The sequence below is a fragment of the Sciurus vulgaris genome (genome assembly GCF_902686455.1).
Source record: "Sciurus vulgaris genome assembly, chromosome: 1".
In the NCBI taxonomy this organism is placed as follows: domain Eukaryota; kingdom Metazoa; phylum Chordata; class Mammalia; order Rodentia; family Sciuridae; genus Sciurus; species Sciurus vulgaris.
Window position 1 is genome coordinate 20,383,738 of NC_136461.1, and position 20,553 is coordinate 20,404,290.

At 35.5% G+C, this 20,553-nt stretch overlaps 1 protein-coding gene across 9 annotated transcripts in view; it reads left to right on the top strand.

The window, feature by feature from the left end:
• The window catches only part of PHACTR4 (phosphatase and actin regulator 4), a gene marked incomplete at its 3' end in the record, with an annotated part of 91,566 nt that overhangs the window by 32,307 nt on the left and 38,706 nt on the right, over window positions 1-20,553 (top strand). Inside the window, exon 1 of one of the 9 annotated variants that reach the window (XM_079114556.1) lies at window positions 3,651-3,675. The exons of 6 other annotated variants lie outside the window; for them this stretch is intronic. Coding sequence is in view for 2 of the 3 variants with exons in the window: in XM_079114551.1 (XP_078970677.1) it covers window positions 18,185-18,230 (46 nt within the window). Of the gene's footprint in view, window positions 1-3,650; window positions 3,676-17,999; window positions 18,231-20,553 lie in introns of those variants that run through there. 2 more of the 9 variants (XM_079114551.1, XM_079114549.1) reach the window with 2 other exon arrangements.

Genomic DNA, 20,553 nt, shown 5'->3' on the forward strand with positions numbered 1-20,553 from the left:
TGCAACTTGATCACACAAGTACTTTTCTTGGTGATAACCAGCTTGCACAAGTATACAAGTGTGCTTTATACATACTCCCTGTTTCATCACACATAATAATAAGACATGTACAGAAAGGTTGAGATTTATTAAAACTAACTCTTTTTATGGCTTCATCAAGGACACTGTTAAGATTAGCTATAGTTTTAACCCTAATTGTGTAGTGGTGAAAAATATAGTGATTCCTGCTGCATTTTGGTGCAAGTGTCAATGTATTAACAAAGACAAATAGGTGCTGGGGCTGTGGCTCAGTGGTAGAGCACTTGCCTAACACGTGTGAGGCACTGGGTTCAATCCTCAGCACCACATAAAAATTAAAAAAAAATAAATAAAGGTATTGTGTCCATCTACTACTAAAAAGTTAAAAAAAAAAAAAAAAAGAAAAAGGCAAATATAGTCATGCACAGCATAAGGACCTTTTATTCAATGATTAACCAAACATACAGTGATGGTCCCAGATTATATTGCCTAGTAATGTCGCAGCTGTCTCAGTTAGTGTAAATTCACCCTGTGATGTTTGCACAGTGTTGCCTGATGGTACATTTCTCAGAACATACTACTGTCATTAAGTCACATGTCACTGAAAGTTTTAAGTGTTCTTGTTTGTTTTTGTGTGTTTGTTTTTACTGTACTAGGGATTGAACCCAATAGCATTCTACCACTCAGCTATATTCCCAGCCCTTTTTTAAAAAATTTGAGACAGAGTTGCTAAACTGCCCAGACTGGCCTCAAACTTGGGATCCTCCTGCCTCAGGATTATAGTCATGTCCTACCATGCATGAAGTTTTGGGTATTCTTACATATTTAATTTTACCTCTAAACCCCTGAAAGATCCTAGGGATTCCTCAGGATCAATGAGCCATACATTTCTCAGTTTTCTAATTCACAGAGTCCTTTCTGTGAAAGTTATGGGCAAAATCAAAACTAAGTCTTGGAAATTGTATTGTTCGGACTTTGATTGTAAGCCATGTCTTGGGTGTTAGGCAGAAATATAGTCAAAGGGAGGAGTACTTCTGTGATTTCTCCTAAATTGACCACAACCTACCTATAACTGTCAGGAGTTAGTTAAAGAACACTTCTGTGCTGGGCATGGCACAGAATCCCAGTGACTTAGAAGGCTGAAGCAAGAGGGTTCCAGGTTTGAGGCCAGCGTTGGCAATGTTAGCAAGACTTTGTCTCAAAATAAAAGGAGCTGAGGTTGTGTTCAGTGGTAGAGCACCCCTGGGTTCAATCCCCAGTGCCATACCAAAAAACAGAAACAACTCCACTTTTTTTTTTTTTTTAAAGATGTTGTTAGATCTTTATTTTATTTATTTATTTATATGTGGTGCTGAGAATTAAACGCAGTGCCTCACACATGCTAGGCAAGTGATCTACCACTGAGCCAAACCCCAGCCCCACTTTTATGGGGTGGAATGACTCATCACTCAGCCAGGTATGTTGAGAAGAAATTTATCAGCATTTAGGTAAAACGAGCTGAGTGGCACACTCGCCTGGACATTGTTTTTGCTTGTTTTTCCTTTTCTTTTATAGTACTGGGGACCAAACCCAGGGCCTCAAACATACTAGCAAGTGCTCTGCAACTGAGTTTTACCCCCAGCCTTTCATTTCATTTTGAGACAGGATCTCACTGAATTACCCAGGCTGACCTTGAATCTGTCCTCCTGCCTCAGCCTCTTGGGTTTTTGGGATTATAGGAATGCACCACTGTACCCAACTTGTTCTTAGTTTTTTTGTTTGTTTGTTTGTTTGTTTGTTTTTTGGTATCAGGGATTGAACTCAGGGGCACTCAACCACTGAGCCACACCCCAGCCCTGTTTTGTGTTTTATTTAGAGACAGAGAGTCTCATTGAGTTGTGTAGTACCTCACCATTGCTGAGGGTAGCTTTGAACTTGAGATCCTTTTGCCTCAGCCTCCTGAGCCACTGGGATTATAGGCATGCACCACTGCACCCGGCTCATGTGTTCCTTGATGTTCGCGATTTCCTTTTTGGAGGGGAAGGGTGGAAGAGACAAGGTCATACTATATTGCTCAGGCTGGTCTCAAACTCCTGGGCTCAAGTGATCTTCCTGCCTAAGCTCCCACAGTGTTGGTACTAGAGGTGCATACTACCACATCTGACTTTTCTAGTAGTTTCTTGATGTTGGATGTCCTGGAAAGCTCTCTAATGTTTATCTCTTTCTTTTAGCTCTCCTCCTAATTTTATTCAATTTTATCTTCTACTAGGTTTTTTTGATATTTTGATTTTTTTCCTTACTATTATGTTTTTTTAATATGCAGGAAGCCTTAGTCTTTTTTTATTGTTTGTTTTTGTATTTGGAGGTGCTGGGTCTCTAACCCAAGGTGTTACCCATGGTAGTCAAGAACTATACCACTGAGCTACATTCTCAGCCTCCAGGAGTTCTTAATTCTCTGTTTCTTTACATAGTATTTTTCATTGTTTCAGCAGATTTTCTTTCTCATTTGACTAATTTCATCAAGTTTCTAATACTGCCCCTCCCCCCCCTTTTTTTTCCTCTAAAGTTGTTTTTATTTTTGTCTCAGTTTCTTTTATGTTAGGGTCTTTCTCTGATGTCTAGTAGTAACTGACTGTCTTCTCATAATTTAGAGTGGAGGACTAAATAGCCAGTTAGAAACTTTAAATACATGGGCCTCATTGTAGGATGAGTGGCCTTATTGTTGAAGAACATTCCCATAGCAGCATCAGGGACTAAGGAGCTGCCTTCCCATCACTGTTTGGTATGGTGAGAGGTAAAGAAGACTGGCTAAAGAGATTACTGCTTTCAGCATTAATTATGCATATGCACACTTAATTGCCTTGTTTTTAGTACTATGTTCCCATCATCAGCTGCCTTTTGTGTCTACCAATCCAGAGACCATTTGTTTTATCCCTTTCAGAAAATAAACCTCCACATTTCTGCCAGGGTTCATTTGGACAGACATCCAAGGTCATGGAGTAGGGAAGGTAATGTTAGATTAATATAGCAGTTTTTACATTGATTCTCAGTATTTCAGGTCCTTTCTCTTCCATTTTCTTTTAAAGGGAATTAGAAATAACAAAATGAAAGTATTGCTTGTTAACCTACTTTGATGTACCCTGCCATTTAAAGGATAAAAGTATACTGGGTACGGTGGAGCACATATGTAATCTCAGGGACCAGTGAGGTGGAGGCAGGAGGAGCATAAGTACAGAGCCAACCTCAACAACTTAGCCAGACCCTAAGCAACTTAGCAAGACCCTGTCTCAAAAAGAAAAAAAAAAAAAAAGAAGAAGAAGAAGAAGAAGAAGAAAGAGAGAGAGAGAGAAAGAAAAACGAAGAAAAAGGCCTGGGGATTTGATTCAGTGTTTAAACAGCTCTGGGTTCAATCCCTGGTACAAAAAAAAAAAAAAAAAAAAAAAAAAAAAGATACATGTAAAACACTGTATGTAAATGCTAGTCCATGATGGAGGATGTGTGTACTATTTGTGCTACTATGTTGCTTCACCCCTACTACATTTAAAAAAGGCTAATTCCTGCTTCTACTTTCTTTCTCCCTTTTCAACTTTTCATGAGTTAATAGCCAGTCTCCTCACAGCATCTCAGAGAAAAAGAGACTGAAACCCTGATATATGATAAGTTAAAAAGTGTTGAATTGTGAGTTACTTCTAAAGATTTTTGGATTGGGGAAGGATCTAACTACTAATAGCCTTCCCCAAATGTTTTACATCATCTCACCAATCTCATGAAGTTTCTACGTAACCCTCCCTGTGCAGATATGGATACAATTTGTTGACAAATATTTTTGGGGTACATGTTTGGTGAAATAATTAAATAATGAGATATAGATTATTATTGTGCATTTTGAATTTAAAGCTAATTGGAAAAGTTTAATTAATATGCACAGTATTCTGGGAATAGGCTTATAAAGTAATATTTTGATTTCCTTATTTTTAAAAATTGTATCATTTAGGAAATATGAGAAGCCATTTGTTAAGGTAATAAATAGAATCTATTATTTACTAAGCTAATTACTCTCTATTGAATTTATAAGTAATTATTAGGTTACAGAGATTTTTTTATTTTCCTAGCTACTCAAGAGCATTTGTTAAAGGAACGATGCTCATGTACAACTATAATACATCAATGAAACACATGGGAAGAAATTTTCATTTAAATTTTTTTAAAAAAAGAAACATTCTCAAGGCCAATGCACTTCAGAGTTTATGTGAAAATTTTTTGTGCTGTTAGGCTGTTACCACTTGAAATTCAAACTATGTCAATAAGAGTCTTTCCCTCCCTCCTCTTAAAGAATGAAGGACAAAATATAAACTTAATTAGTTCTGAGATCCTTTGGGTGTAGGAGATAAATTCCTCAGAAATTAAATGAGGCCAAAAATGATGCTAGTTTAAAAAAAAGTGATGCTAGTTTCAATATTTCCTATAGTTTTGATTAGAAATTTAACATAGCATTTTTGTTGTTTGTTTGGGGTGGAGGCAATGAGGTTTGAACCCAGAGTGCTTTACCATTGAGCTACATCCCCAGCTCTTTTTGTTTATTTTACTTTGAGACAGGGTCTCCCTAAATTGCCCCAATGTCATGTTGTATTTCTTCTATCAGTAGATAATGATGAGCCTTTGTAGTAGTAATGGAAACTTGGAAAGATAGAAATGATGACAGTCTAGGCTACCTCCTGTATCCTCTTGTAACCACTTCTGACTCTACATACTCCTAGAAAATCATAGCAAATGTGACAGGGTGACTACATGTGTAATTTGGTTTCCATCTGATTTATTTCTGCATACCGAGCCCTTACACCCTGTGTAGGCAGTACTTTATGTTATGCAAATATTTCCTCCCAGCCTGTAACTTGCCTTTTGTTTTCTTACTAGCATAAGTTTGGTATTTATTGAAATTGAGTTTAATCTTTTTTTTTTTTTTTTTTTCCTTTTCTTTTATAGTTCACATTTCTTAAATTCTCCTTTATTTTTTTTTCTTCAAGATGTGTGTTTTAGATTTTACATTTAGGTCAGTGGTTCTTTTTTGTTTTCTTTTGAATATGATATGAAATTTAAAAGGTTCTCCTTTGTCCACTTAATTATCTTTTCACTTTTGAATTCCTGACAAAGAGAGTAATTTTTTAGGAAAATATAATTTACTGAAGTGACTCAAAAAGTAAAAATCCAATGTAAACAAACTAATATTCAAATGTGCTTAAGCCCTTGTTGGTTTTATCGGCAATTTAATTCATATTGAAGGAGCAGATAGTGTTAAAGCTTTATCAACCATGGTATAGCAGAGAAGAAGATAGAAAGTTACATCATCCGTTTGGTAAAGTTAAATCTTGATAACTGAAAACCAACAAAGGTAGTGTAAAAATAAATTTGAATTGTCTCACCTAATGAATAAAGTAGTGAAAAATCTGTGTAAAGTACTTGAAGATTAAATCCAACAATCATCATTATTTTTCCTGATAAAAGAAGCAATACATATTCATTCCAGAAAAAAATTAGACAACATGGCATTAAAAAAGAAACTTTTAAATCACACTTGGTATTTCTATACAGTAATAACTATTGATAACATTTTTTGCACTGCTACTGGAAATAGATCCCAGAGCCCCACACATACTGGGCAAGCATATACTACTAAGCTATATTTCCAGCTTTTATGTGTTTTATTTTGAGACAAGCTTTCACAAAGTTGCCCAGGCTGCCCTCCTGCCTCAGCCTCCTGAATGGCTAGGATTACATACGTGCACCACCATGTTCAGCCTAGTTATGTTTTTAACATACAGAGTTATAACTGCTTTTTCCTCTCATTTGGTATATCAAATCTGTAAATATATTGAAGGAATACAACCAAGACAATTTCTCAGTATCTGAGGATAGTATTTGAAAAAAAAATCTATAAATAACAGTACATTATTATATTAATGTGTCAAAAATTAGTAGGAAAATGATATGCTCATCTTTGTAGATGATACATTTTTTGGATAAAATTTAACTATTCCGGTTAAGTGTTTTAATTTCACTAGGAATTGGATAATTAATTTTTATTCTTAAATATTTAAATAATAACACATTTAAATCGAATCAGTTTAAAAATAAATAACATCCAGGCACATTTTATGAAGTAAAACTTGCTAGATAAAGCTTTCTTATTTATCTATCCATCTATTTATTTATTATTTGTTTTAATTAGTTACACATGACAGTAGACTGCATTTTAACACATCGTATATAAATGGAGTATATCTTCTCATTTGTATATGATGTAGAGTTACACTAGATAAAGCTTTCTTGACCACTGCCCTTCAGTGACAACTCATGATATTAATGTATATCTAATCCATTTTTTATACATTGCTTACATATTTTAATATGATCAAGAATAGTACTCTGAGATTAATAGACATCACAGTATTTATCAATGAAATACTGAAGAAATGTCCACTCTTACCCTTTTTCAACATTATTTTAGGAGTCCTAGACAGTGCAGTAAGGCCAACACTAAGTAGAGGTAGGTTTCCAATAATAAACAAATTGTATTTGTTGAGAGACATTATCGTGTCTTCAGAAAAATACTCAGATAATCAATTAAAAAAAGTTCAGAAAATGCAAACTAAATATAAAAAGTTGAAATGAATCTTTAAAATGTGTAATATATATAAGCATATAAGTTATATATAGAAGAACTATAGGGTTAAAAGTCATTTACAATAATAACCAAAATTCTAAAATACCTAGGAGTGATCTTAACAAGAAGTACATAATTTATATGATAAAACTATAAATTTGCTATAAATAAATGCATTGTATCAAGTAATGAGAAAAATGATCAATGCCATTTATTTCTAAATTTACTTTTTATATTTAATAATAGTGAATCTATAATTGCTTTTGATATTTAACAAAGTGATTAAAATATAAATTGGAAAAATTAAGAGTAAACAAATTGTCCTTGTTTATTCTGTCCTTTTTTTTTTCCCCTCCCTGTGGTGCTGGGGATCAAACTCAGGGACTTGTGCAAGCAAGTGCTCTACCACTAGCTGTATCCCAGCCGCCGGGGTGTATGTTGAGTACTGTAGAACTAGTGTCGATATTTATACCAGTTCTACAGTGTAATTATTACTACAGTCAAAACAATCTCACTGACTGGATTCTTATGCCTGCAGTTTGTCAGCAAAAGAAAAAAATGAGCCAGGTGTGGCAGTGCAGTCCTGTGCGGGCTGGGACAAGAGAATTGCAAGTTCAAGGCCAGCCCCAGCAATTTAGCAAAATCCTATTTCAAAATAAAAAATAAAAAGGGTTGGGAATACAACTGGGAGGAGGTGGAGTGCTTGCCTAGCATGTGCTGTCCCTGGGTTCTATCCCCAGCACTGTAAAAATAAATAAGCAAGTTAACTAATTAAAATTAAGAAATTAAAAATAGGGACTGGGGCTATAGCTCAGTGGTAGAGCACTTGCCTCGCACATGTGAGCCACAGGGTTCGATCCTCAGCAGCACATAAAAATACATAAATAAATAAATAAAGATATCGTGTCCATCTACAACTAAAAAAAATTAAAAAAAAAAAAAAGAAATTAAAAACAGGGCTAAGGATGAAACTTAGTGGTAGAGTACACCTGGGGTCAATTTCTAGTAAAATAAATAAATAAATAAATAAATAAATAGTAAAAGAAAAAAAAATGGAACCAAAGAGGAGATATCCATATATAGAGAGAAACAGTTGTTGATGGACCTTTTACTTATTTATATGTGGTGCTGAGGGTCGAATCAGTGCCTCACTCATGCTAGGCAAGCACTCCACCACTGAGCCACAGTCCCAGCCTGAAAGGACATTTTTAGTGGGTTTTTTTTTGTTGTTGTTGTTGTTGTTTTGTAATGTTGGAGAACCCAGAGCTTCACATATGCAAAGCTCTTACTGTATCACTGATCTTCACTCTGAACCTGAAAGGACATATTTTTTAGGATGAAGAATTTGACTTAATACAGTACAAAAGGTGTGTGTTTGTTTAGTTCTGGTTATAATCTCATAATGCATCAATAGTAGATGGTTTAATATTGTTTACAGTGAAGGCCAGTTAGTATCCTAACCCCAACTAAAAAGTGAATGGTGAATTGATGGATAATATCTGACTTAATTCATTCAATAAATATTTGTTGGCTTACTGCTGTAGCTGCCATGAAGGAAGAATAAAAAGGAATAAGATCCAGATTCACATGAATGCGTAACAACAAATTCCATCAGTATGTACAACTATAATGCACCAACAAAAATAGGGGGGAGGAGATAACAGTTTCAACTCTCAAAGAAGAGTTAGGAACTATTAATGTGAAGCAAAAGGAAGTGTTTTTATGAAAATAGTTATATTAGATTTTAGTACCGTGTTATTCAGCATGTTTTATATTTAAGGAGATTATTAAAACAAAACTTGATTGTATAGCACATAGCTTTCCTTTTCTTATCTGTGTTCTTTGAACAACTTTGTGGCAGTTTCTTTTTTCTTGACTGGAGATTGAACTCAGGGGTACTTTACTACTGAACTACATCCCCACTTCTTTTTATTTTTCGAGATATGATCTCACTAAGCTGCTGCTGAGACTTTGCTATCCTCCTCTCTCAACCTCCCAAGTTGCTGGGATTACAACGACTGGCTCAGTGATTTCTTTTATTTTCTTTTAATATTTTTTTAGTTGTCAATGGACCTTTATTTATTTATTTATTTATTTATTTATTTATTTATTTATTTATTTATTTATTTATTTATTTATTTATATGTGGTGCTGAGGATTGAACTCAGTGCCTCACACATGCCAGACAAGTGCTCTACCACTGAGTCACAACCCCAGCACCTGGCTCAGTGATTTCTTCAGAGAGAGTTTTTTGTTTTATTGTTTTCGTTTTGTATCTAAGAGAATTTGGTGAACCCAGGGAAATAGGAAAAACTAGAGGTTTCTTAACTACCTTAGAGAATATAGGTATACATTATCATGAAATATGAAAGTATATTGCTAATAGAAATGCCTCAAGGAGCATAAACATGTGTGAAAGATGATATAAATAAACCTGTGCAGAAACACTGGAGCTTGAGTTTTTGTTGTGTATCTAGGTTTATAGTGTAGCAAAAGAGTGGAGACTTGGATACAAATTATGTAGCTTTGTCATTTAACTTGACAAGATAGCCCCACGTGACTCAGTTTCCCTATTATAAAATGGGGATAATAAATGGTATCTTTTTCATAGGTTTGTTGTAAGAATTAGATAATATATGTAAAACATTTAGAATAGTTCCTGGCATTATGCCTGTTTAATTAATGTTCATTATTATTATTCATAGAGAATGGGGAAAAGGAATGCATAGAAAGTTGAATTTTGTTTATTTTTCTAAGTCTTAACTTGCTTCTTTCCTTCCTTCCTGCCTGCCTGCCTGCCTTTCTTCCTTCCTTCCTTCCTTTTGTTTGGGAAAAAGACAACTTTTACAGAGATTATCTTGCTACCTATGGGTTATGTGTTTTTATAAATTTACTTCCACAGATGCCTACAGAAACACATTTTCTAAAGTATAGTTGCTTTTAGAATTTCGTAAAACTGATTTTAGAAACAGTTCTGCTTTTCTAGTTCCTAAGAGAAACACTTAAAAGAACTAAACTGTAGCACTACCAGTTTTTAATCACTCAGAGCTGATTTCTGGTCTCTGTTTCTTCTACCCTTGATTCTTATCTCCTGGTTTTTGATCATTTTACTAAATGGTAAAAACTGTTATCAGAAAAATCAGAACATAAAGAAAAAACAACACTAAACAAATTCATTTCCTCTGTTACATATGAACAACTCTAACAAAAGATTTGGTGGAAAAAAAGCTAAGGTTTAAAACCAGGTAAGGCATATAACTGTAATCCCAGCAACTCAAGAGGCTGAGGCAGGAGGATTGCAAATTTGAGGCCAGTCTCTCAGCAACTCGGTGAGGCCCTAAGCAACTTAGTGAGACCCTTTCTCAAAATAAAAAATATAAAGGGCTGGGGATGTGGTTTAGTGGTAAAGCATCCCTGGTTTCAATTCCTGGCACCACAATTAGATAACCTGTGATACCAGTGCTGAAAATAATTAGAAATATATGAAATTGAAGAAAGGTGTGAAATTATGACTGCCCCAAATACACACTGGGGAATGTTAAACTTGAAGATGGTGTTCCACAGTCTGTCAGTCCCAGAAAATTGATGGAATTGTTTAAAGATATGGAAGACTCTTTTGCCCTGAGTGATTAAGTCCCAGAAGAACTATTTTAGCCTGTTAACCTTTTTGCTTTTTTTTTTTTTTTTTTCCCTTCTCATTCCCACAAATCAACAAACTGGCTGTAAGCTTTTTCTTGGATTTTAGAATGGGTGCTATTCTGAGAGCTCTTGGTGCCTAGGATGTGAAACAAAGAGAATATGGGTATGGTGTTTAAATGGCTAATTGGATCCTGTTTAACGTAGGGCTTTTTCAATAAAATAAATGGTTTTCTGGCTGAAATAAAAACCACCCAAATTTGTGTCTTGAAAGGCAGCTACATTTTTTAATAGATTCACTAGCCCTAATAGAGCTTTTCAGAAAGGTCAGAGTGGGTTTAGTCTAGTCGTTATAGCATAGACAGGTGAGCAAGGCACAGTTGTCCATGTTTTCCTCTGACATGACTGCATTGCTTTCCTAAAACATTCGTGTATTTTACTCTGTTTTTTTTTTTTTTAAGATTTACAAATGAAGGTATGTAAAGTCAAAAACATAACTTTAACTTTAAAAATTACATACATCTCCCCACCTACAGGACTGTGCCTCAGTCCTGTAGTTGTGAAAAATTGAGGGTTTTGAGGAAAAGGAATGATATAAAAAGATACATGAAAACAAGAAATAAAGTGCACTTGACTTACTGACTGGAGGAAGTTTGATAGAAATACCATTTATATAGTCATCCTTACTTCTTTCACAGGAATTACTGTTGACTCAGAGTGACAGCAGGTGTTCATTACTCAGACTTCTTATTTAGTAGAGGATGAAGGCTATATTCTTTTGTACATGCACTGGAAAAAATGTTGTTTAAGGCAGTTTCTTGTTAGTAATTTCTAAATAAGTTTTAACAGATGTTATAACTATCATCAGAAATTTATTGTATTCTTACTGGATATATGACTGAGTGTTGATAATATTTGCATTTCCTTCTCCCTCACTTAAGGTGAATTTGAGAGCCAGCTAAGTTATGAAAGAGAGAGAAGGAAGACTTAACTGGCAGTGGCTAATAGTCTTCTCTGAGTCACCAACAATGAATGTCACTTTACTAGGAAACATGCAGCATATTTCAAAACCCTGCAATGGGAGCTCCTTGATTTCTGTCTGGTTAGTTTCTACACATCATTGATACCTCTTGGTTCCTTAATAGAGATTACTCAAGATTTAGTTTTTATAGATATCATGTGATGCTATAAAGCTTTATTTTCTGTAACTTGCCTTAATCTCTTATTGTAACTACAAAAAAATCTTCATTCTTCTTATAAAAAGTTAATGTTTGAGTAGAAAGTATTATTAAATGGGTAGTCAGTAAGATGGTAGTTATTAATTTTCAATACAACAAAGGGATATAATTCTCAGTAGGTGAAATAAAACCATCCTTGCTTGATTCCTTAGACTTAAAATTGCTATTATTATTCAGAAACTTTAACAGTGTTCTTTGAAAAAAGTTATAGTAAATCAAGAATATGAAGTTTATGAATTAAAATAGCTCAGTAGTTTGTAATTGAATAAATTATTTATGTGTGTGTGTGAGTCTCTGTGGTATTGAAGATGGAATCCAGGCCTCAGGGATTCTAGGCAAGCATTCTACCAATGTGCTACATTCCCAGCCCTTTTTATTCTTTTTTTTTTTTTTTTTTTTTTTTTCTTTTTTTTCTTTTGTGGTGCTGGGGTTTGAACAGAGGGCCTTTGCTTGCAAGGCAAGCACTCTACCAACTGAGCTATATCCCCAGCCCCCTTTTTATTCTTTACTTTGCGATAGGATCTTACTAAATTTTCCAGGCTAGGAAACTTTTTTTTTTTTTAAACTGTCAAGATTCCTTCAAGGTATATTGTCAGTAGTGTTGGTGCATGAAAAATAGACTGCATTCTGATGACATGTGAAGTATAGAACTTTCAGTAATGACACAAATGCTCTGTATCTGTACTCTTCAGTGTAGTGGCCATTTATAGCTACTGAGCACTAGGTATGTGGCTAGTTCAAATGAGAAATGATTGTAAATTGTATTTTGTTTTAGTTTATATAATTGTAAATAATCACATTTGGCTACTGACCACAGTATTGAACAGGCACAGGTATTTGAGAACTGAGTAGCACATTTGATAACCAATACTTCTCTACCAGAACTGAAAGATTATAGTGTTAGGAAGATGACAGGAAGTTAATTGAGGAATGTGTTGTTTACTTCAAGACTTTGTTTTTATGTTATCTTTCTAATGAGGTACTTGTGCTTGCCCATTTTATAATTAAACATTCTCTCTCCCTTTTAGCCCGCCCTAGCTCCCTTTCCTCCCTTTATTTCCTTTATAGAACTTAATGCCATTTAATATACTAGAAAGAGGTCAGGGATATTTTCCCCCTTTGTACTCACTGCTGTGTCCCAATACCTAGAACAGTACCTGACACATTAGAGGTGCTCAGCAAATATGTGTAAAATGAAGAAATGAGGGCTATGGTTTCCCAGTAATAATCCAATTCATTTAACATTTATTTTTTATTATTTGACACACACCAAGTTAGATGAGTAATAGAAAGTGCACTATGGCCATAATAAAACATTTTTCATAGCCATTCTTTAGAAACAGAACATTAAATTGGTTAAATCATTGGTTTAACCAGATAGGACTTTGACAGTAATTTCAGTCAGCTAGCTGCTTGATGTTATGTGGTAGTTTAAAGTTCCATCAGTGTCATTTTATTTTCCCCTCTTTTCACTCACTTGTCTTCTTTTCTTCCACATCTTCTCATCTCCATTCAGCTAATTCTCACTTGATTCATTGAGGTCTTTCTCACTTTTCTGTATCCTAAGAAACTCCCCCAATCCTTAATCCAAACATAGAAAAACTTTTGCTTTGACTTTTCTTAACTAAAGGATTGATTATAGAAAATGCACTATGCCCTGTCCATAATAAAACTTGCTAGTTTACTGTGATTTTTTTTTTAATGGACACAATATCTTTATTTTATTTTATTTTTAAAATTTTTATGTGATACTGAAGATTGAACCCAGTGCCTCACATATGCTTGGCAAGCACGCTACCACTGAGCCAGGACTACAGCCTCTGTAATTAACTCCTTCCTTAGTTCTAGAAGTCTTTCTTGATCCTTGTGGATTGGTGAGAACTTATTGTGATCAAAAAGGCAGAATCTGTGTAGTTCCCATTTCTTCAACTGAGATCTTTCATTCTCTGGACCTGAAAGAAGTCCTGGTGGCACAGTTTCAGTTTCTCCTATAAACAGGAGGCCCACCATATTAGGTTTGTAAATATACATATTATTTCATGACTGCCATTCTTTTTTTTTTTTTTTTGGCTGGGTGGGGAGATGCTGAGGATTAAGCTCTGGGGCACTCATTGAGCCACATCCCCCAGCCTATTTTGTATTTTGTTTAAAGACAGGGTCTCACTGAATTGCTTAGCACCTCACTTTTGCTGAGGCTAGCTTTGAACTTAGGACCCTCCTTCCTCAGCCTCCCGAGCTGCTGAGAATTACAAGCATGAGCCACTGTGCCCGGCCCACAGACACTTTTCTAGAGCATCTTCTTGTGGTCGAAAGTGAGAGATTTTCAGGAATCATCCAAATGGATGAAGATATACAACAAAGTTGATGGTGTGGTTGGAAGTCATATAGAAGATGCAGTGACATTTTGGATCCATATCATCAATAGAAATAATGATATTGTGGCAGTTTGTTGTTTACTGTGTGAGATTTGTCATCATGCCAATTCAGTTCTGGGGAATCTTGATCCAAATATTTGTGGTAGATTGTTTGCTAGAGATGAGAACTGAAAATTATCCTCAATGAAAAGGCAGGAAATATGTGTTCAGTTTTGTCTTGTTTTGTTTTGTTTTTTTCCTTAAGGAATATTTATTCTGGTTCCAAAATTTGATGTTTATTGAGCCCATCATTGCTTATTCATAGCAATAATAAGATCTGGTTTAATGAACTTACAAAATGATTAAAACATGTTTTTCTCCTAACAAACACAAAAGAAATTAGTTGCTTGAAAACAGATAAGGTGTTGGGCAGATAAGGTGTAATCCCAGTGACTCTGGAGGCTGAGGCAGGAGGATCACAAGTTTGAGGCCAGCCTTCACAATTTAGCAAGACTATAAGCAACTTAGCAAGAACTTGCCTCAAAATAAAACATAAAAAGGACTGAGAATGTGGTTCAGAGGTTAGGAGCCCCTGGGTTTGATCCCTGATACAAAAGAAAAAAAAAAATTATATGGAAAGGGAGGGAGCCAAATATATTAAGCACCTTCAGTCACCAGAGTCTTCTCTTAGTTTAGTCCTAACAACCCTATAAGCAAGTTTTCTTTTTAACAGATATGAGGACTTAAGGCTGTATGAGTTAAATAAATTGTAGAGTTCCTTAATCAGTAAATAGGAAATCTGAAATTTTACATAGTCAGATGTTACTCCAACACCTCTGCTTTCTTCCATTGGTAAGCCATGTTGCATTCTGGAAGTGGGAGTAAGACAGGGAACAGTTACAATATTTGTAGAATAGGAAGCATTTTTGTTTGTTTGTTTGTTTTGTTTGTTTATTTTTGCATCTAGTGAGTCTGCCACAGAAAGAAACCAGTATTATTTGGCAAAAGTGGCACAAGCATCCAGTGATTCCAGTAGCCCTCCCTTTGTTTCAGGATATTTCACATAAAGTACAAATGCTTTCTGCTGAAAATTTTAAACCTAATAGTAGTGATACAAGAGGGCTGATGTGAACATTCATAGGACAAATTTGTCTCCTTTGTTACTACTTGCAAAGCAAGTGAACATACCATTTTACTCCACAAAAGTGAGACAGCAACTCTGAGGTTGTTTGGAATGAGAGTCCAGGGGCTCTTCCATTCTCTGTTCCTGGCACTCTTCAACATAAATGCCATCTTCTTTTTCCGACTAATCTCTTTGTTTTTGCCTTGTGTTACCTGACTGCTCCTGAACTTGCCTCTCCTTTATTGATTTGTCTTTTTACAGTAAATTGTGATTCTTTCTTGTATTTACTGAGTGTTTTCCATACCAGGCACATTTTAAAGCTCTTTATTATCATTGAATTCTCACATCTGCCTTATACTGGAAACTATTACTGTGTTCTTTGCATAAGTTAGAAAACTTGAGACTCGGGGGCTGGGTATGTAGCTCAGTGGTAGAAAGTATACATGTGTGAGGCTTTGAGTTCAGTCCCTAGCTCCCAGAAATAGGGAGGGAGGGAGAGAGGGAAAAGAAAAACCGAGGCTCTGAGAGGTGATTGAACTAATGTTAACAGATGTAAGTGATAAAAGAACTGGAATTAAAATTTCAGTCTGACTTCAAAGGTCATGTGCTTATATTGACTCTGTGATGATGATAGCGATAATGATGTTGAATAATTATAATATGTTGAGCACCTCCTGGATGCCAAAGCATTTTCCACCCTGTGCATGCCTGTTTACAGTAGTGGAAACTTCAGTTGTTCATGGTCTGCTTTTAGGCTAATAAATATAAGCAACTGAGTTCCAAGGTGTTGGGCATTCTTTGGTTGGATCAGTGTTTCTACTTTTCCCCCGTCAGTGCCTTAGCATTGTCATTTTCTTATTTGTCACTTTTTTTTTTTTAAATTAAAAACTGGTAATATTAATTAGGTTAAGGAGAGAAAAGAGAATGTACCAAGGAGAGGCAAAGTTCAGATACTAGAAATCTTTCTGAGATCTCTTGGAGAACAAAAATTTAATCCAAAAGCTACATCTTTTGGTGGATGTCTTTTGAAGGAATATTGGGCCTTAATACTTAGAAATTTGATGATGTGAAACACAAGATTTAGCCTCACTAGTCCTAATTTTCTTATCTGAAAATAGGGTAAATAATACATCCCTCAAGATACAGGTTGAGTTTGGTGATGATGAAATGAAATAAAGTGTAAAACTTGTTAATATAGTGCTTAAAAAGGTTCTTCTTTAGCCAGGCCCTACACACCTGTAATCCCAGTGGCTCAGGAGGCTGAGGCAGGAGGATCACAAGTTTAAAGCCAGCCTCAGCAAAAGCAAGGCACAAAGCAACTCAGTGAGACCCTGTCTCTAAATAAAATACAAAATAGGACTGGGGATGTGGCTCAGTGGTCAAGTGCCCCTGAGTTCAATCCTGGTACACTGTCCCTGCCCCCTGCACCCCCCCAAAAAAGTCCCTCTTTTACCATCAGGTATTAATGAAATAATCCATAGTTTGTGGCTAAAAATTAGAATTTTATTATATGGAGCTTTTTCATCTAGATCCAACATCAAGTCACCTGGAAGATGATGTGATGGCCCTTTTGCTGTCTTTTTTTTTTTTTTTTTACCCTCCACTTGGGGAAAAGAGCTCGAAAGCTCTCTGTGAACTTTTCTGTAATGCATTAATCCCATTCATGAGCACTCCACTGTCATGACCTAATTATTTCCCAAAGACTCCACCTCCTCTGTCACCGTCATTTGGGAGTTGGAATTTCAACATATGAATTTGAAGGTCTGAGAACTTAGGGGAAAAAAATCCAAACTTAGTTTCTCCAATTCTACTCTCACAAAATGTGAAGGAGGGGTGGCTCCCTACCTGCCAAGTGGGCAATGCTACAGGAACAACCAGGTAGGTGTCCTCTAATTGAATTCAGTTTTGACACTGTCTACCTGGAGATAACTTCATATTCCATAAGTTAAGGGTTTAGTCCCCAAGACCGTCCCCCCATTCAGGAGCCAGTCACAGACCTTAAGTTGTTTTACCTGTACTTCTTCTAAAATCACCCCCCTAAGGAAACATTATTTTCCTGGAACAGCTCACAGAACTCAGGGAAACATTTACATTTACAATTTACTATTTTATTACAAAGGATATTTTGAAGGATACCAATGACACCAGAATGAAGAGATGAATAGGGTAAAGTTTGGGGACAAGTGGTGTTGAGCCTCCATGCCTTCTCTGGGCTACCCTCCAGGAACTTGCATGTGTTCAGCTCTCAAAAGCTCCTTGGAATTCTGTCCTTTTGGGGTTATTGAGACTTCATTACATAGGCATGATTGATTAACTCACTGGATATTGATGATCAACTTAACCTTAGCCCCTCTCACCTCCTGGGAGTAATTTGGGGGAGGGAGACTGAAAATTCCAAATGTCTAATCTGACCTTAGTCTTTCTGATGACTAGCCCCCATCCTGAAGCTACCTAGGGCTGCCAGTTACCAGTCAATGATTACAATTAAAAAAAACAAAAAACAAAAAACGCTACTACTTTGTGGAGTTTGCAAGGAATTTAGGAAGTGTATACCAGGAAAGGAAGATGAGCAAATATACATTTCACAATATGGGCAGGGAAAAGGGGAATAACACTGTTCATACAAAATGCAGTGAAGTGCCAGAACAATCTGATGCTTTTGAAGTAAACCTATACCTAAAGGACTCCCATTAGCCTGCTACTCATAACCACCCTGATGGGGGTTTTGTGATTAAATTTATAATTTTTTGTGTGTACTCTTGAGCAGGCACCCTTTCTTCCATGGCTCTGAGCCTGGAGAGTTCTAACCAAACTCAAAATCAGGAAAAGGAGGTGTGGGCTTTTGGGCTTTGTAGCTTAGCAGCTTGAATGTGGTTGGTAGTCTCCTCCCCTTCCGCACTTGGTCTCTACGGAGTGTGCACTCTGGAATGACAGGCATTCCTGTGTGAAGCGCGCCAGCATGAAGACATATTTGTAAGAACCACAAGTGTCCAAGCTGGGGTACAGGGAAAGAAACTCCAGCAGATTAACTGACCTCATGCCACTTCCTGACTTTTGGCAGTGACACTGAGAAAAGGATTTCAGCTTCCTTCCTTTTGTGGATTTATCTTTTAAAGAGAAGTTTGCTTTTGTCCGGGACAGTTTGTTGTCGTGAGATACATCAAACAGTATAATCATGGGGCAAGCTGATGTCTCCAGACCGGTAAATCCAGATGCAGTTGGTGAGTAATAGAAGGCAAAGAAACAGAAAATCTTGACACAGGCAAGACAGATTTACAGGTGAAGCTGAGTATTTCATAGGAATTTGAATGCAAGAATTTTGATGTTCATAACTTTGAAGCGTTTATAAGTTTGTGAAAAATGAATGAAAACTTATTATTTTCATTCAGTTATATTAATGTCCCACTCACAGTTTTGTTCCACTTGGTCTCACTGGAGTTTTTAAAATTATATTGCTAGGAAGTTACTTGTTAATTTCTTGCCTCTGTAGAAGATCAGTGCTACCAGAACTCTTTATTTAGAATTCACAGGTATTTTACTAGTCTTTTGTAATACATAGCCAATTGTTATATGTGACAGGACCATTTTAAAGAACAGAGTTAATTTTTTAGACTCGCTTATACATTTTCCAAGTAAGCAAGCTTTTTTGAGATAGCTAGAGACCAAGCTGATCATTGCAAGTGTACTGCAGAGTTTCAAAGCTAAAAATCTTGTCCATTGTCACTGCAAGCTCATTTTCCTAACCTTGTAGGGTTTTATATATAAGATGATGATCATAAACTGAGAACCAAGTTTTAAGTGAATGTTCACTAAAGAATTGCAAAATATAAGCGAGGCAGAAGAAAGCCTATAAATCATTTCTGGACACTATACTATTTAAGAAAAAGAGTTATACCTTCATTTTGATTTATGAAGCAGCAGAAAATATGTTCAGTCTTATGATTCTTTTTTTTCTCTCCAATAAAAAGGGTTGTAACTAAAGGAAAATATAAAAGTGTGAGAACACAGGTAACACTCCCTAAATGTATTATCATTTGATGTGATATTTAGTTTCTAAAGGTAATATCTTAACTTGTGAACATCCCAATTAAATATCTACAAAAACATTTTTCACATATTACTCAAATTGATGCGCATGGATCACAAAGTGAGTTATTCAGAAACAGATATTTGGCACTAAAGTCAGGACTTCTGTTCACTTTACTTTGATCACCAGGACTGGGTCTTTATCAATTTAATAGCTCACTTTTAAAAAATGGAATATTGGGACTCAATATAGTATAGGATATAGTACTTGCCTCACATGTAGAAGGCCCTGGGTTAATCCCCAGCACCACCAAAAAGAAAAAGGAATATTTTATAAATAGACATATAGAGAAAAATGTAAAGAACCCTCTGGGACCATTGCTCAGTTTAAGAAATGAAATTAAAAATAGAGATGTCCGGGTGGGAGGGGTGGGGGGAAGGGAAAAAATAACAGAATGAATCAAACAACATTACTCTATGTAAATTTATGATTACACAAATGGTATGCCTTTACGCCATGTACAAACAGAGAAACAACATGTATCCCATTTGTTTACAATAAAAGAAAAAAAGAAAGAAAAAAAAAAAAATAGAGATGTCCCCACCTCTGTGAGCCTATGATGACATTTTACTGCTTCTTGGAATTAAACGCTCCTCGGTTTGATAAATAATTTGGTAAATAACTTGCTTTTGAACCACTAAATTCTCAGGTGATTTCTACTCCAAAAATTAGTTCCAAATACTCTAATAATGTTAGACATTTATATATGGGACAAAAATGAAAAAATTTTGAAAAACACTGAATTGTTAAACAGATGCAATTTAGTGATGGATGGTAGTATTTATAAGAACTTCCCATCTAATCTTTATACACTATATGAAACATTTCATGAGTAGATAAAGATCAAATTTATCAATTTTTTGCCTACCAACAGCCCTGATGAAAGATCTTTAAGGAAGAAATAAAAATCACTTAGGAACCCAACTGTGATTTTTATATTCTTTCTGGATTTAATTTTTTTATTGTTTCCTGTATGTAAATAATTAGGTGTCATTATGCAATTTTAATGCACCGGCTCCATTATAATACTATTTGTAATTCAAAATGTATTCTATTTTGAGCACAGCAGTTTCTTAATGAAATTTAAAACTATTTCCAGTGGGCAGGTGTTTAGAAAGTCTTACTATGGTCTTTGGAATGACAAACAAAGTAAATTAAAACTTAAATTCTTTGTTTGATGTTCTGGACCTATAAAATAGCACTTAGACTTGAGCTTTGAAATTAATGGTAGTTGGTTAGGCAAACAGTTCAATTACATGAATGAATATATTAAGTTGTTTTGTTTTCTGGTATTGAGGATTGAATTCAGGGGCACTTTACCACTGACCTCCATTTCCAACTCTTTTTATTTTGAGATGGGGTCTTGCTAAATTGCCCAGACTAGCCTCAAAGATTTGATCCTCCCGCATTAGCCTTCGGGTAACTGGGATTAAAGGTGTGCACAGCCATCTCAAATC